Source organism: Podarcis melisellensis (genome assembly GCF_964234715.1).
Source record: "Podarcis melisellensis genome assembly, chromosome: 10".
Classification (NCBI taxonomy): domain Eukaryota; kingdom Metazoa; phylum Chordata; class Lepidosauria; order Squamata; family Lacertidae; genus Podarcis; species Podarcis melisellensis.
Window position 1 is genome coordinate 54,611,453 of NC_138542.1, and position 18,049 is coordinate 54,629,501.

At 45.3% G+C, this 18,049-nt stretch overlaps 1 protein-coding gene across 2 annotated transcripts in view; it reads left to right on the forward strand.

The window, feature by feature from the left end:
• TMEM178B (transmembrane protein 178B) overlaps positions 1-18,049 on the forward strand; it is a 265,596-nt gene that overhangs the window by 219,232 nt on the left and 28,315 nt on the right. For both annotated transcript variants that reach the window (XM_081927407.1, XM_081927408.1), the window contains one exon: positions 15,231-15,368. In XM_081927407.1, coding sequence (XP_081783533.1) covers positions 15,231-15,368 — 138 coding nt within the window. The remainder of the gene's footprint in view (positions 1-15,230; positions 15,369-18,049) is intronic.

The window sequence follows — 18,049 nt, forward strand, 5'->3', positions numbered from 1 at the left end:
GTCATTTTGTTTTTGAAGGAAGCAAGTGTCTGACTGCATCAGCCCAAGCTAGATAGATGCAGATGGAACTGAACACAAACATGGACTGTTGTCCCCTTGCTGTGATGGGGAAGGACAGCCATAAATCGTTATATATGATATTCTGTGTAAGAATAAATCCAGTATGTGTAGGATGGGAAACACCAGATTTTGAAAGCACGGTCCATTTCCCCAACTCCTTAAAGCAGAGTTGGGGGGTCCATCTGCCCCTCCCCTGCCAGGCCAGGTTCAAGGTACTTCTGTCAACTCACAAAACCCTAAACAACTTAGAACCATAGAATTGTGGAGATGGCAGGGACCTCAATGCAGGAATCTCAGTGGTACTTCTGGTTACATACTTAATTCATTCTGGAGGTCTGTTCTTAACCTGAAACTGTTCTTAACCTGAAGCACCACTTTAGCTAATGGGGCCTCCCGCTGCTGCTGCGCTGCCGGAGCACGATTTCTGTTCTCATCCTGAAGCAAAGTTCTTAACCCGAGGTACTATTTCTGGGTTAGGGGAGTCTGTAACCTGAAGCTTATGTAACCTGAAGCGTATGTAACCTGAAGCATATGTAACCTGAGGTACCACTGTAATTGATATTGCTTATAATCTACCACAACCACTGATGTCCTCTGAGGGAAGACTTTGGTCTTCTGTTGGTCTTCTCTAGTGACTGAGCCTTTAGTGTGGCAAGCCCTGCCCTGTGGAACTCCCAGCCAATAGAATGGCGGCAGGAACGGCCCTTTGCAAGATGAATCTCTCACTTTTTAACCAACTAGTATTTGCTGGCGTTTTGTGGATGTTTTTAATGAAGTTTTTATGGATGCTTTGTTGGTGTTATTTTAATTGTCTAAGTCTCATGCCACCTTGATATACTGTTATGGCAGTGTGGATTACCACCAAGCTCCCAGAGATGGGGCTGACAGGAATGGTACTCCAAAACGTCCAGGGGGCTCCAGGTTGGTGACTGCTGCAGAAAGAGGCTCTGTAGGGGTGATGCTGCTGATGCCTCCAGCAGCAATTGAGCTGCCTGAATGTCACAGAGGACTGTGGCAGGCAGAAAGAGCTCTGATTGCTGCTGGTTGAGCTGGCTAGATATCCTAGAGATGGGCAATTGGTGTAGAAGGCAGGAGAAGGAAAGCTTTTGTAAAATCTAGGAAAGGAATAAGGAGGGAGCCATCAGACCCAGGATAGCATGAGGAGCTAGGAAAGGAGCGCTGGCCTAGTTAGGGATGGAAGAGAAACTCAATTTAGTTCACATTTAAAGGTGAATCTGTATAATTCACACCTTCCTAAACAATATGAGAACTGAAACACAGCCATCCTTCAAAACATGCACTTTTCCAAATTATGTGATGCAGTTCTCCCGCCAAGTAAGGTGTACAGAAATGCATGTGCAAGAGTAAAGTGGGCATATAAATGAATGTATTGGTGAAAATTGCATACAAAACTTAGGAGAAATTTGCAGTAGAATGCTGGTGATCTTTCACAGAGAATTTAAAAAAACAAACAACAACAAAACACACACAAACGGATATGGAGAACTGAACTTAACAAAAATGAGAGAGAGGGAGAAAGTGAAATGTGCGGATTTGGCCAGCACAGGGCATGGTGCAGGAGAATGGAGGAGAGAATGGTCAAAGGCAGAATTCTGAGGGGAAGCCTGGGAGAGAGAATGGGGAGATGTCTGCAGGACTGGGAGCTGCAGAGATGAGGATGCTCAAATGTTGCTTTGAATGCAACATGTCAGATATTTGTCAACAGGCTTTCCATGGCCTGTTTGGGGGTGGGTTCTCTTTTTTAAAATTAAAATGTCTTAATCCTAGATCACAAGTCTAAGACCCCAAGATTTCCCTTCCTGTGATCCTGGAATTGCATGGTTTATGAACTTACATAGTCGCCCCCTGCTGCATATGCCCCCCCAGCAAACCCTTTGGAAAACCTCCCTTCTCTTAAATGACTTGCTGCTAGTTGGCATCCATTTGTGGGTATAGTGCACACAACAAGCGTTGACTTGCAAGTCCTTGGAGAGATCTCCTCCTAGTGATAGTGTTAGGCCATGCAGAACCTGATGAGTTACTACTACTGTCCTACTATACGACAGTGATAGTTTCAAGAGGTACCTGTCTTGACTTGATCAGATGTGAATCCAGAGCAAGGCTCTTGCAGGAGCTTGTGTGAACACTCGCTCCCTTTCTTTTGGTCAAGAGTTGCTGACCACCCTACAGCTACAGCTGCTAAGAAGACACCTCAGGCTAGGTTTGTTGGAAGCCCAGGACTTCCTTTCCAAGCCTGCATTTGCAGAGGACCATCACAATGAGGTTGTCTTTCTCAATTCTTTTTTCATTCCTGCTGTATAAAGCATCTATGCTGGGATATTTTTACTATTGGTGGTGGTGGTTTTTGATAGTGGGGTTCCCTCCTGCCCTCCTCCACCTTTCCCCGATTATAATGGATTTGTCTCTTGGCCTGGCACTTATGATTCTACATTCTGTCCGCTTCTGGCAGACCCATGCTTGGGACTATCAAAATGCCACCAGCATTGATCACAAAAGGTTAGCACTGCGCTGTCGCCAGAAAGTTTATTATCAGGGAAATGATTGGGTTTGGGAGATGGGGAGTGGTGGAGGGCAATGGCAAACCCATTTCCCACACATCTGAGACTCACATTGTACATCTTTCCTTGACACCTATAAATTCAGAGGAAACTGACATTTGCGTGGTGACAATCTGGACCAGAATGAAACACAACGCTGCAATCTTGCTTTCATGCATTTGAAAAGGGAGAGAAAATAAGAGCACAGGAAGCTGGTCCGTGTAGCCTACACTGCCTGGAAGTGGCTCTCTCAGATTTCAGGAAGGGGGCATTCCTAGTCCTGCCTGGGACCTTCTGGAAATAAAGCAGGGAAAAGGGGGAAAGAGGGTGGCTGATGAAAGCTCCACTTGAAGTTCTGACTGTTCTGGGGATGCATAAAAAAGGCTCTTGCTGCTTTTGTTTATATCTCATCTTCATCTGTCTCATTCTAGTTCTTATGCTGATGGAATAATTCTTTGCCAAGGCCAGCTCAAGACATTTTGCTGCCTGAGGCAAAGGACAAAATGGTCCACACCCATTCCATATATAGTAGCAAATTCTACTTCAATAGTAGCAACGGGATCAGTGGGGTAGTTATAAAAGTGGAGGGCAAGGTGCATGACTCACAGCTCTCTACTCCAACAGAAGGGTATGGCCAGGGAGCTCATGAGGAAGAGCTGAGGGGCAACACCGCCTCCCAGCATATGCCACCTGAGGCAGTTGCCTCAATCTGCCTAATGGTAGGACCAGCCTGCTCATTGCATGTGGGCTCAGTAATAATGACTCTCTTTTGCAGCCTTAGGCAATTAAGGAACCACTAGCAATGGAACAGTGAATGGGTTGAAGCCTTTTCACGTATCAAAGCTAGGAACAAGATGATGGCCTCTTGGCCGAAGAACTTGTACCCACCCAAAAGAAGAAGAGGGAAATCAACAGACTTGGAATGTAGTTGGCCTGTAGTTGCATAACTGGGTCATGTAACCCCCCTGCTCCTCCCACTGTGGTTTCAGGAATGGGTTATGCCAATGGCATTCAATTAATTGATTGGTTGAATTTATATTCTGCCCTTCCTCTCAAAGGAGCCTAAGCTAGCGAACAACAGTCAATAAAACTATTTTTAAAACAATTCTAATCTATTCAAACCATCTAGCACAGCGGTTCTCAACCTGTGGGTCCCCAAATGTTGGACTACAACTCACATCATCCCTGAGCTCTGGCCTTGCTAGCTAGGGGTGATGGGAGTTGTAGTTCAACAACATCTAGGGACCCACAGGTTGAGAAAGGCTGACTAGCACAAGGATGAGAACCTAGTCATCTCTGGACCTCTGGTGGGCCACAGTTCTCATTGTCCCTGATCCTTGGCCATGCTGGATGGGGCAAATGGGAGTTGGACTCCAAGCCATAGGTTCCCCAGTTCTGATCTAGCAAGTAGGAAAGATTGGTACTGGGAGGCAGGACAGCACATCATACAATGACAGGACATCACACAATGTCCAGATTGACTTAGGAACAGAAACAAGTAGGATGGCAGGGGGAGAATCCAGGCTGAGAAAGCAGGGGTGAAATGCTCAGAATTCCTCTTGTTCTTTCTTTCTGATGATGCAATAAATCCATAATAATGAAGCTCCCCTTGAAGTTCTGGCTGTTCTGGGGATGCATAAAAATAAAAAGGCTCTTGCTGCTTTTGTTTATATCTCATCATCATCTGTCTCATTCTGGTTCTCCAGGGATACCCTTATGCTGATGGAATAGCTCCCTTTGTATATAGCTGCTTACCCAGCTATATACAAGGGGGGAGGGGCATGGCACAGGAGTTCCTATGAGCTGAAGTTGGCTAGCTGGATAAGCAAGTAAAGAAGACTGAATTAAGCTTGCTGTGGGGCAGGAAGATACGTCTTGCTCTAGAGAAGTCTAGATTCAAACAAGTGTAGCGTGGGGGCACCTGATTTCACTTTGAAATTCCAGGAGCATATATAGATGGCCTTTCAGTCTGCTCCAGAATAGAGCATCAATTCCAGAAGTCTGAAGGCATGTCCACAGTTTTTCCAAAGGCATCCAAAGTTCATTGGATGTGCTTTTGGACCTTGAAATGCACCGACACAACCATACCATACATTTAAAGCACATTGGACCATTTTAACTATCCTTGCTCAAAGAATCTTGGGAACTATAGATGACCCCTCACAGAGCTACATTTCCCAGCACTCTTACTTTTACTTTTACTTACTTTTAAAGATGCTCATCAATACTGTACTGTTGTGGCCAGCCATTGATGGCTGGTAAACAGTTTTCCACTGGGAATATGCATTGCACTTACCACTGCTTTCAGGAAGCCAATAAAAATAAATAAATAAATAAATAAATAACCCACTCACCTGGCTGGGTTTCCCCAGCCACTCTGGGTGGCTCTCAACAGAAAATTAAAAACACGATAAAACATCAAACATTAAATACTTCCCTAAACAGGATTGCCTTCAGATGTCTTCTAAAAGTCAGATAGTTGTTTATTTCCTTGACATCTGATGGAAGGGCATTCCACAGGGCAGGTGCTACTGCCGAGAAGGCCCTCTGCCTGGTTCCCTGTAACCTCACTTCTTGTAGTGAGGGAACCTCCAGAAGGCCCTCGGCGCTGGACCTCAGTGTCCGGGCAGAAAGATGGTGGTGGAGACGCTCCTTCAGGTATACACCAATACTTTGAATTGTGCTCGGAAATGTACTGGGAGCCAATGTAGGCCTTTCAGGACTGGTGTTATATGGTCTCAGCAGCCACTCCCAGTCACCAGTCTAGCTGAAGTTCGAAAACACTGGGCTCGGAATATGAATTGATCCAGCTAGATAAATTTGTGCAAATGGAGAAATGCATTTCCAGATGAGCTCCTCTGCTCCTGAAAACATTTGTCTGCTATTCACTTTAATTGTGTGACTATTCTGCACCTGTACAGATTTGCATTCTCAGCACCCAGAACATATACAAGGAGAGCGTGCTGGATCAGGCCAGTGGCCCTTCTAGACCAACATCCTGTTCTCACAGTGGCCAACCAGATGCTTGGGAGAAACCTGCAAGCAGGACGCAAGCACAAGGGCACTCTTCTCCCTTCCAGTGGTTTCCACCAGCTGGAACTCAGATGCAGTACTTCTTCCAACCACAGCAGGAAAGAGCTGCTGTGCTGGTGTTTGGTTGGCATGTGCTTGCTGATGGTTGAAGCTAACTTGAACTTTTAGAAGTGGGTGTGTAAGTTTCCCATTTGACTATGGCGCCTTGGTCTTCCACTTGGCTTGGAGTTTCCGCATTAGAAAAATACTCATAAGCTCCAAGTGGAAGGTATGTGCCATGTAAGCGTGACCTTTTAGAAAAGCGAATCACAACCCAAGATGCAGACCTCATTTTTCAGCAAAGTGCAAATGCCGTATAACCTTTCTGCAAGTGTTAAAAAAAACGGAATCAGGAGGATTGCTCAAGATGCGCTTCATGTGGAAGCAATCCAAATAACCTGGTGGCAATAAAACATCGGACGGAAGTGAAAACAGATTAAAATCTGGAGGGGGGGGGGAATGGGAATATCTTTTTCTAGGCACTAAAATCACCTTAAAGTAGGTGCCAGACAAACCTCGCTGGGCAGAGCATTCAAGAACTGGTGTGCCACCATTGAAAAGGCTTTTGGTCCCAGTGACCACATGCTGTTACCTTATCTAGCTGGGGCTCTTAGAAAATAGTCTGCAATACAGATCTTCTGTGGTAGTGGACAGTGTGGTGGGACAATGGCGTTTCCCTCACCTCCAGACAGCTGAGTAGCTGCTCCCAACCAAGAAGCAGAGGGAGAGGGACAAAGCAGTGGGGAGGTCAACCCAAATGCACCAGCAGGAGTGCCAGTTTTGCTCCACCGGCTTGTCTGCACAGCAATGACCTCCCCATTACCTCTCCCCCCCCCCTTCCCTGTAAGGAGCAGTGATTCAGTTGTCAGGAAGTCAGGTGAGTGCATTTGCCTCACCGCTCTGCCTGCTACTGATCTGAATAGGTACTTGTAAAGAAAGGCAGTCCTCTGGGTCAGCCTGGCTCTGTGCGTCCAAACCGGTTGCTCTACCTTAAAAATGACCTCCGCCCACTGAAATGGACGAGAATGACTAAGTTAGGTCTGTTAACTGCAGTGGGTCTGACTCAAGCAAAGTTGAATACTACCCATACTAAATAAAATTAGTACCCCGGTCTCAACCCACGGAGGACTTTCAAAGTGAGAACTAATTGAACCCCCAAACAGGGAAGGAACGGGGAAAGCCATAGCATGCTGGCATCACATGATTGTACCTCTGCAACTCGATCTGCTCTAAGGTTACCCAAGAGTTAATCTTGTGCGCTTTTGTCCCTGCGGAGCCTGCCCAAGTCTGATGGAGACTCTTGTTCAATTAAGAGCTCGACAGTGAACCCGGAGGTAAAGGCCACCAAATGTATTGCTGTCAGCTTGCAGCATTCAATCTGACCTACATTCTAATCACTGACCTAGAGGTGGGAGACACCAGAGCCCATTACTTGTTCCCCTGGGGCATCCTATTCCCAACCCCCCCAACCCCCTTTATTTTCCGAAATGGCAGCCAAGGCCATTGAGGCTCCTGGTTAATTCACTGCTCGGGGGACAAAATGTGTGTATCCCTTTTCCTGCTCTATAGGAATGGAAAATAAGGTGGGGTGGGGGAAGACGAAGACAATTAATGATTGGATTTCCCCCAGGGGTTTCTCCAGTGGAGATGGAATCTCTTGTGTGGCAGAATTAGAGCGAACACCAGGCAGACAGGTGGCCTTTGGTTAACCCTGTGTGGTTGGTTCCCCCCCCCCATCAGAGTCACTTAATTATGCTGTCCGAAACAAAAACCAGCAGGGGGTTCTGCTGAAGCATTCCAAGAACATAAGTGGGGAATGATCCCCTTCAAAAGTGGTCAGAAACCCCTCCATTTCACCTTCTCTCTCTCTTTTTTTTAAGCCAGGTGTGAGGATGGGGGAAATGAAAATATAGATGTGTGCAGGTTTGTGTCACTGGTTGAGAAATGGCAGGCAGATCAAGTGTTCAGCCAAGCAGGCAGGAAAGTGTCAAATGCCAGGGGACGCACATGAGATGGAGGACAATTCAGTCCAGAAACAAGCCTTGCCTGTTAATACAGACACATTTCTCCTTCTCGTGAGTTTCCTGAGAACAGTGGTGTGTTCATACCATCTATTTAAAGCACATTAGTTCTCCCAAGCAACCTGGGAGCTGTAGATTACCCTTCACAGAGCTGCAGTTCCCAGCACCCTTAAACTACAGTTCTCAGACTTCTTTGGCGGATGTTGTGTGCTTTAAATGTATAGTTGTGTATGCAGACTAGGGTTTGTGTGTATTTGAAACCTCGGCTCTCAGAGTCTTCCTCAATCCTGATTAGGCTACAAGTATCAGAAAAGAGGCTGGATGATCATTCATTAGGGATGCTATCTGTTGTTGTTTAGTCGTTTAGTCGTGTCCGACTCTTCGTGACCCCATGGACCAGAGCACGCCAGGCACTTCTGTCTTCCACTGCCTCCCGCTATAGGGATGCTATCTAAAAGAGAGTTAAAGAAGCTCTTGAGGATTGTATGTGTGTGCCAGCAATGACGCCTTAGTTTTGTGAGGGCCAGGCCCATTAAAAAAATCCATCTGTCCATTTTTATTTTTGCATTGCAAAATGGGCAATTGCTTGTTGCTGCATTTGTGTTTTTTCATACATATACTTTGTAGGAACCATATTGTAGGATTGCCATATGTCTGGAATTTCCTGGACATGCTTGGGATTTCAACAGTGAAATTAGCGTCCGGGGGTGGGGTGGAAGTGGGGATTTCAAAAAAATTGGCAAAATGTCCAGGTTTTTGCCAACAGAACAAGAAAAGTGTGTATTTGAATATCACTCTTGTTTGGGAATTCGACCAGCAAAGCTCAACAACTTTTTGGGTGATTTACCCTCCAAAAAGGTCAACAACTTACGTTTCCAGATTTTTACTTCTTGAAATATGGCAACCCCGCCATATTGGTATCAACGTATGAAAGTCCCCTCTCCTCACTACTTTATGAACTAAAGGATTTGTGCTCATAGCAGGCAGGACCTAGCGGGCAAGGGAATCTGAATCCCGGGCCACTCAGCCCTGGGAAGAATCTGAGTGGCTGAGTCATCAACACATCCAATGGCTGGATGGCTGTTGCCAGATCAGAAGATGGAGAGGTGCTGTCTCTCTCTCCTGCTCCTTCTCTCCCCAGCTCTAGGCTGGCAATGCATAGAGTCCTAGCATGTGTCCACCCAACCATCAATGGGTCAATTTAAGATCTTTGGGCAGCCTTGCTCCTCCCATATTCTGCTCCCAAAGTATACCATTTGGGGGTCTTGTTCCAGCTACTACTGGTGGGAACACAATCTGTAGCAGCTCCCCAACAGCCTATGCCTTTTGGTGGGCACAAGAGAGGCTTTCATGGCATGGAGCCCACCACAAGCAGAGCCATGAAGAGGGACACCTCTGCCCATTCCAAACCCCAGAACTGTCCCAGAAAAATAGGGAGCACATCCCATTTTTCCTCATGAGAGCATGACAGCCAGTTTTTTTGGGGGGGAGCTGTGATATCACACAGTGTCCCAAAATGTGTGTTTCTTAGGCACCATGCCCCCAAAAAGCACTTTTGGGGGACGGTGGTCTCAGGCAAGTCACGTGACTCATACAGAAGGTGGCATCTCAGTTTCTCCTAATGTCACGTTGGAGGGTATGCCATTCCCTATCACCACCACCTCCGTTTGAGGGTTCGGATTGCTTCCCTTTGTTCTTCACAGGTAGGTTGTAGAAAGTTTTGACCTGAGATATATATGAAGCAGATTTTTGCCAAGTCGGAGCAAACTCTCTGGAGTTTCGGACAGAGGCCTTTCTCATCACCTCTCTGATCCACTTAACCGGAGATAATTTCCTGCACGTAAAGCATTAGTGCTACTGTTGAGCTGTGACGCTTTCCCAACAGCAATAAAGCAATAATGTTTTTTTCAACAAAGAACAATGCTTATTGCCGCGGGCACAGGCCAGAGGGAAAGTGCCCAAATATTGAAGCCAAAGGCTCGTTCTCTTGATTTATGGATTTATCGATTGAAAATGTATAAATCACCCTTCATCGCAAAATGGATTTTGGGGCAGCAGTATACCGAGAAGTTTAAAATTACAAAAACATTGCAAACCCAGACCAACAATGCAGTTGTGTTAAGAGGAATGAAACCATCCGAGCGGCTCAAAATAGCATAATCTAAAATGCCTGGGAAAAGAAAGAAAGTCTTAACATGGTGCCAAGAAAAATACAGAGTAGGTTCCAAATGTATCTCCCTTGGAAGGTCATTCTGTAGTTGGGGCAACCACAGAGAAGCCAAAGATTTCAATCTTTTACTGCCATTTACTGAATAATGTTCCTTTCTTTATAGCCTCCCCAGATAGTGCAATCCTATGCATGTTTACTCATAACTCATGTTTCATAGAGTTCAGTGGAACTAAGGCTGTCTTACCTCACTTACCTGGGAGATAGGGCTGTTCATAGATGGTTGCTATTTTTGCATGGGATTCAGTCACATATTGGAAAATTCAGGTTGCACAATTATAGTTGATGAGGAGTTCTTGCACAGCAGTTCCCCAAAATACCAGACTCTTCTGCAATAAGGAAAGTAAAGGGGAGATACACTTGCTTTGACGCAACATCATTTAGCCTACCTGCAAACAACAACAACCCAGATTGATGGTCGTTGTGTAGCTGATGTAATCTGAACTCCCTGCAAACAAACCAGGATGAATGCTCAAAAAATAGCCCGTATGTTTAGGATTGCAGCCTTACTCCCAGGTTAATGTTGTTGTTGTTTAGTCGTTTAGTCGTTTAGTCGTTTAGTCGTGTGTCCGACTCTTCGTGACCCCACAGACCAGAGCATGCCAGGCACTCCTGTCTTCCACTGCCTCCCACAGTTTGGTCAAAGTCATGCTGGTAGCTTTGAGAACACTGTCCAACCATCTTGTCCTCTGCCGTCCTTTTCTCCTTGTGCCTTCCATCTTTCCCAGCATCAGGGTCTTTTCCAGGGAGTCTTCTCTTCTCATGAGGTGGCCAAAGTATTGGAGCCTCAGCTTTAGGATCTGTCCTTCCAGTGAGCACTCAGGGCTAGTTTCCTTAACAATGGATGCATTTGATCTTCTTGCATGCAGTCCATGGGACTCTCAAGAGTCTCCTCCAGCACCATAGTTCAAAAGTATCAATTCTTCGGCGATCAGCCTTCTTTATGGTCCAGCTCTCACTTCCATACATCACTACCGGGAAAACCATGGCTATAACTATATGGACCTTTGTTGGTAAGGTGATGTCTCTGCTTTTTAAGATGCTGTCTAGGTTTGCCATCGCCTTTCTCCCAAGGAGCAGGCGTCTTTTAATTTCGTGACTGCTGTAGGGTTACTGTAGGGTTGCCATATTTCAAAAAGTGCTGTTTTTTATCTTTCTTTTTTTTAAAAAAAAATGGCAAAAATGACACTGCCAACACAGCTTGCCGTACGTCCAGATTTCCCCAGATATTTTGCCGATTTCCGCCAGGACACTGCTTCCAGCTACAGTATTCCGAATATGTCTGGACGCATGGCAACCCTAGTTAATGTGAACAGGGCTGCAGCTTAAAACTCTTGACAAATGTGTGATTTCCTGTGTCGCTCTTCTCTTTTCCATGTCGATTTTAATACACTTCTAATTTCATCACTCTCTCTTTTTGAAGAAAAATACATTCAATCATTTGTAGGACAAAGCAAATGGAGATGCATTTCACATTGCTATACATTTCTTCTCACTTTTAAATGGCATCGATTTAAATGCAGATTTCGTGCGTGGAGCTTGGAAGCAGGGGCTTTCAATTTAAATGTTAATAGAAGAGTAAACTTGAAAATAATAATAAAAAAGATCTTTGTGAGAAAGATCACTTCCTTGCTGTAGTTAATATATTTCTATGCTGGCCCTTCTTTCCTTGTACTCCCACTGGCAACAGGCCCTGTATTAAATGGTCTTCACACGCACACACAAATTAAAATAAGAATGTACCTTTGGAAATGCCTAAATTAAAGTGTTTAATGCCAGAGTCTGCAGGAGGCCTGAGCAGAGACCTGAGGGGCTGATAACGCAGAGATCTCATCCTTCAATCTCTAGCTTGTTCCTTAACAGCCCATTCATCAAAAATAGCTGTTCCTAAAGCTCTATATGATTATTTTGAGGTTGATGCAGCATAATGTTCTGGTAGGAGGGAGATAAGAGAATATTTGCTCACACAGGCTTGCCGAACCTTCCCTTGCTTAAAGGCAACTCCACAGCACAGGCCCTACCATTAGGCAGAGGGAGGTGGCTGCCTTGGAGGCAAATCCTGAGGGGCCTGGCAGTGGCAGCAAGATGTTGGAAGACAGAGCGTCTGCCCTGTGTCACCCCTGGCTGGCCTCAGGTATAATAGAGGATGCCATCCCATCAGCTGTGCCAAAGTAAGACCCATCTGCTAGTCCAGTCTGCTTCTGTACATCAAATGGTGAGGAAGGTGCAGTCTTGGCCTTTGCCTCAGGCAGCAAAATGTCTTGGGCTGTTTCTGGCAAGCAGAGAGATTTAAGTGGGTATAGATGTAGGGCAGAGTGAGGGAAGAATGTGAATTGAGATCTACGGATCGATCACTAGCTCATGGCTGACCAATGTGGCACCCATGGGGGCCAGTGTGCCCATCAATACCTCCTATGGTGCCCAGGAATGGTCTCAGAAGCATCACCTCAAAAATCTTCAATGCATAAATGACCGTTTGCTCCTCCTGCTCAGTTTCTGTTTGGGAGGTGCCCAAGCAATTTTATGGCCTTATCCCTTTTTAGACTCGGAAGCCATTATGCCACACCCCATGGCAGCCATGTTGTATTATGCCATGCACACATGGTGGCCATTTTGTGTTAGGGAACAGGCTCACCCTGGCAACCATTTTGTGGCTGGTGCCTACCATGCTCACTCATACTTCCAAATGTACCCACTAGCTGAATGGGGCTGAATGAGATGATTTATAGTAGGCTGGCAAGGATTTCCAGCTCCCACTTGTCCTCAGGCAGAGTGCTCTCTCACATTGGCAAGTATCTGATTTGTAATCTGGATACACTAGGATACATCCGCTTGCAGAGGATGTGCTCTTCTGATGCACCAATGTGGGGAGCTGCCCCTGAGGAGCTCCAAAGCGGGTAGAAGACTAGCTATGCGTTTGCACAACTCTCAAGATACTATGACCACATTCTGCATGATGGTTTGTGAGATCAAGGTTTACATCTATGGTTGGATACAACTCGATGCCATTTTGAATTAAGATGGCGGACTAGACTTTTCAAAACTGCACTGATTTTAAGCACTGATTTCAAAACTGCACCGATGTTTTGGTTCTTAGAATTCCCTAGGAATGCCAGGCAGGAGGCAGGTGCTCTTTCTTGACTTTATTTCATTTGGTCTGGAGTCTATGGCAACAGCTCATCAAGGAGCCAAGGGACTCAGATGTCTGGGAAACCTTGGCTTAAATTATGAGGGGAGCAGAAGCCACAAGATAGTGATAGATAGATAGATAGATAGATAGATAGATAGATAGATAGTGATAGAACTTCAAACAGCTAAGGGGAGCTGCTCTAACTCTGCATCCTGATGGGGCGTCTCCTTGTTTTCCTTGCCCCAGTCACCACTCGAACTGCTGTGTTCAGCTGGAAAGAGGAAGTGCTGATTAAACTGTATTGGGACTTCTCGGCTGAGAGACCCACGGGATTTCTCCAAGTCCTGCGATGCCATGTTAGCAGAGAAGGCACACTTCTTTTCTAGTCTGACCTCCTTCTTCCTAAATAGCTGTAGGGTGCTGATTCAGAGCTGTGCTGCTGTACATACACATTCATTTCCCATTGGAGGAATTGCTCTGAATAGACTCGTCCTCAGTGCTGACATTTCTGAGCGGGCTGTTATGACATGGGAGGAAGGCTGGCCAGATTGCATCCGACAAGTAAGAGCAATTCAGACAACCAGCTCACAACCCCTCTTTCACACCACTGCCATTTGCAAGCACTGCCCTCGGCAGCGGCTATGTCAGGCCAGGAAATGGCAACAAACAGAAAGATTCTCTTCCTGGAATGTCTGATCATTAATTTGTTTATTTAAAATGAATACTCATAAATAAAGCATTTAGCATAGGGAGGCAATATGTTGTTACTTGCCCCTACCCCACACCCAACCTTTTTGTAAATGGAGCAATAAATACCCCTTAAGACCTGTCAAAAGATGGATAGCCTATAATAGCCAGTTGATGTGTCTCACTGAGAGCTGAGATGATCCAAGAAGACTTACAAGAAGCCTTGGTTTTTCTTTTGAGCAATTGCCAATCAAATTATTATTATTATTATTATTATTATTATTATTATTATTATTATTATTAAAAAAAACTGGCTTTTATACATTTTAGTTGTTTTTCAGTTGTCATGTATTTTATTCAAGATGCTGCAACTTATATTGTAAACTACTTAGAGATTTGTTTAAATACAATAGGTGAAATTATTCATTCTCCCCAAAACACACACATACATACATGACAGAGGGCAAGTGCGGTCTGTCTGGAAGCAATAACCACAAGTAGAAGCCTTTAGCTTCTAAGGGTGGAACTGAAAGCATCAGACACAGAGAGCTTCCTGCAACAATCATTCCACCCTAAAAATCTGATAGGGAAGCAGTATGTGTTGGAGTGGCTTTAAGAGGCAAAACCTCCACCTATGCTCAACATGTGAGTAAATCATATATCACAAAGTTCCAGCCAATTTCCAGTATCCTCTGGAAATGTGTACATTCTACACTCCTGGAATTTTCACTGCTCGAAGACTTGGGGTATATGAGCAAGCAAAGATAATGATGAAGTCATTTTCATGTGGTCAGTTATCTCTCTCAAATGGTTTTCTTTTGTAGAAGTAATCAACTTTTCTCTGTGGTGCTAAATAAGAAATACCATATTTTTCGCTCCATAAGACGCTCCTGACCATAGTTTTTAGAGGGAGAAAGCAAGAAAAAGAAATTCTGCGCAGACTATGTAAGCGGCTCTTGCTTTTCTTGCTTTAAAGCAAGCAAAGCGAGAGCCACTTACATGGCTTCTCTCCCGCTTTGCGCAGCTCTCACTTTGCTTGCCCATCCCTCCTCCCGCCTCGCTGTAAAAGAGGAGGAGGAGGAGACACTCGGACAGGTGCTTTACAGCGAGGCGGGAGGAAAGATGGGCAAGCAAAGTGAGAGCTGCGCAAAGCGGGAGAGAAGCCATGTAAGTAGCTCTCGCTTTGCTTGCTCCCATCCGTCCCACCTCCCGCTTCGCTGTACCCTCCTCATTTTTCTTCTTCCTGTCTGCAAAAGAGCTCTGTCTAACTTGAAAAGAACAGATTTTGCATCTCTCCTTCTTTAAAACCAACCAAACAACTGATCTCTATGCAAAACTGTACGGCGGTGGGTTGGGGGCCACTTGACTTTTGTATGTTGCAGCTGCTCAGAGCAAGACTGGATCTTTAGTTCCCTTAACAGCAATGAGACAAACCATGAGCGCTATTAACAAGATGTCTCTTTTTCATGTTGCAGACTTGCGCAGAATGACAGCAGGCTTCATGGGCATGGCTGTGGCCATCATCCTCTTCGGATGGATTATCGGGGTGCTGGGCTGCTGCTGGGATCGAGGCCTTATGCAGTATGTGGCAGGACTTCTCTTCCTCATGGGAGGTAAATGAAATGCCATTTTGCTTCTCCACGTCTACATTTCAAAGTACCAGGGGGACCGTGCCCCAATTCTGCCATTGCATTAAAGCCAATCAGCAGCAAGTTGTTAAAGCAATTCCTGAATTTATATAGCACTTTTCCTAAGGGCTCAATTCACTTGCATTATCTCAGTAATCCGTACAAGGTCATCTGAAGCAGGGCTAGGTAGACTTCAAGCCTGTGGGATCCATGTTGTGGTTGTTGTTTACAAGATTCATCAACCACAGGCAGTTGCAATACAGTGACTCAGATGTTTAGGGTAAAGGTCTGGGCATGTCAGAATTAAGGAACAGGACACCTCTGGGCATACCCTCTATAAAGGAATTTGTAGGATGAGGGCTAAGCTCAGTACACCCCAAATCCACACCTCTTGTTAACGGAGAAATCTGAGGGCTCCCTTGGAAAAAAAACAAGGACACCAGCCAGGAATACCAGAGCAAAACAGCAGCCAGTAGGCTTGGTCTTTATTGAAGACTGTCACGACAGGACTCCCACATGTCACAAGGTGGAACAAGATGGAAGCCCCGAACAAAAGAGCCCCCAAACATTTATTAGCTGCTAATCCCCATGTTACACCCCCCCCCCAAACTACATCACTAATACATCACAGTTACATCGTGAAAGGGGAGGTCTGGTGGCAGTAATCTGAGCATCCTGGACCCTGCCCCATGGTTCTCCTTGCCCTCCACCAAACACCCATCAAGTGTAACAAAATAGATATTTAAATTTCCCTGTTTCCCAGCCAAGTTAATCACACCCTTTTGTCTGCATCTGGGTTTGTTATTTCTGGAATAGTTACCTGTCTGGCACTCAGGTATCATGATGCCAGGAATTATCACTCAGGCAGAGGGGCTGCTGAGTAGCTGAGCTCACATGTCTATATGAATTTCTGAAGTTTTCCCAGTGAGCCAGTACATTTATCAGCGAATTGTTACATTTGGTATTGTGCAGCAAAGGCCCTTTGAATAGATAGGAAGAAACTGTGATGGGGTGTTTTGTGGGGACAAATCACAAAAGTCACAAAAGCGATTGTGATGGTTTTGGTAGTGAACACTTGTAAGTTTCCTTCCTGCCAGCAGTCTGATTTGGAAAACAAATAAAGCTTTATCTTGACAGTATTGCTAAACAACTGGGATTCAGAGACCTTTTTCAATCTACTACAAGTTACTTAACTTGTAGTTACTTAACTCTGTGGGACTCCTTCTCTCCCCCTCTTCTGCTCCTGGCCACATGTTTAAAACCTAAATTCAACACTCAAATTCAGTTTGGGGCCTAGATCCAGGTTAGGCCGGCCCTGGCCCATCCTGGGTTAAATCAGGGCTGTTGCAAATTGCTATCATCGGCTTCAGATAGGATCCATTTGGGCATGCCATACACTGGATTCTACTCAGTATATTTGTATTATCATCTCCAGGTGACAGATGGGCGGGTTGGGTTGTGACTTAGAGATGAAGGCTTTAGATTTAAACAAGGGCATGTTAAAATTATGTTGAAATGGATTTGTTGTTGTTTTTTTAAAAAATCCTTTAAGGAAGAAGATCATGGCTGTCAACCGTCCCTTATTTGGCGGGAAACTCCCTTATCCCAGCTCCGTGTCCCGCTGCTGTCCCTTATTGATGATGTCCCTTAAATTTCCCGGGTTTCATGCTCACCTGGCTCGGGAGAGAAGCAGTGGCTCGGGGTCCTCCGGCGCGAGAGAGAGCATGCACTGGCGCCGTTGTCCTGGCGCGAGGAGTTCCATCGGCCCTTCCCCACCCAAGGAGGGGGGAGGGAGAGAGACTCTTGCCCCTGCTGCCTGCAAGACCAGAGGCAGCAGCGGTGGCAGGAGCTGAGGAGGTGGCCTGAGGGAGGAGGAAGAGGAGGGGATGGGGAGGGATGCAGAAGGGCGTGCTTCAGCGGCTGCAGCACCGCCGCAACCGCCTCATGCCAGATTGACAGCATCTGTCAATCCTACCAATGTATGTAACTCTTTACAATAGCAAAATCCCTTATTTGGGCTGCTGATCCCTTATTTTCGAGGCTTCTGTCCCTTATTTTCAAATCTGTAAGTTGACAGCTATGAAGAGGATGCACTTCTGTTTAGCACCCTCACAAAACTACCATTTCCTTGACTACTCAAGAAAAGCCACCACAAACTGATTTAAAAACTGGTTTAAGTTGGCTGATTTCAATGGAACACAGTCTCAAGTAAGCATCTAGGATGGCAGTCTAAATCATCTATAACTGAACTAGGTTGAAATGAGACACTTTGAGGAGAGGGGTGTTGTCTGTGTTTTAAATAAAATGGGCTGCCATTCATTTTTTGGTGTTGTAAAACAAGCTGGCGTGCTACAAAAAGGTATTGTGAGAAACGAGGCCTTCAAAACATGAATGTCGTGAAAGAAAGTTGAAAGTGATCCTTCCTTTGTAGCTCTGAGTAGTTTTATAATAAGACCAAATTTAAGCTGCACTTTTATGTTTAAACAACAACCGGCAACTAGATAAAGATCTTTTAATCGATTAACTGTCTGGCTTTTTACTGCTTAATCAACTAATCACATATTGCTGTGTCGCAGTAATCATGCTTTTTCTGAGGAACTTGACTGAAGGTGACAGTTTCTTATTGGGACTCGTCTTCAAGCAAACAATCTTCTCCTCATTGCTAA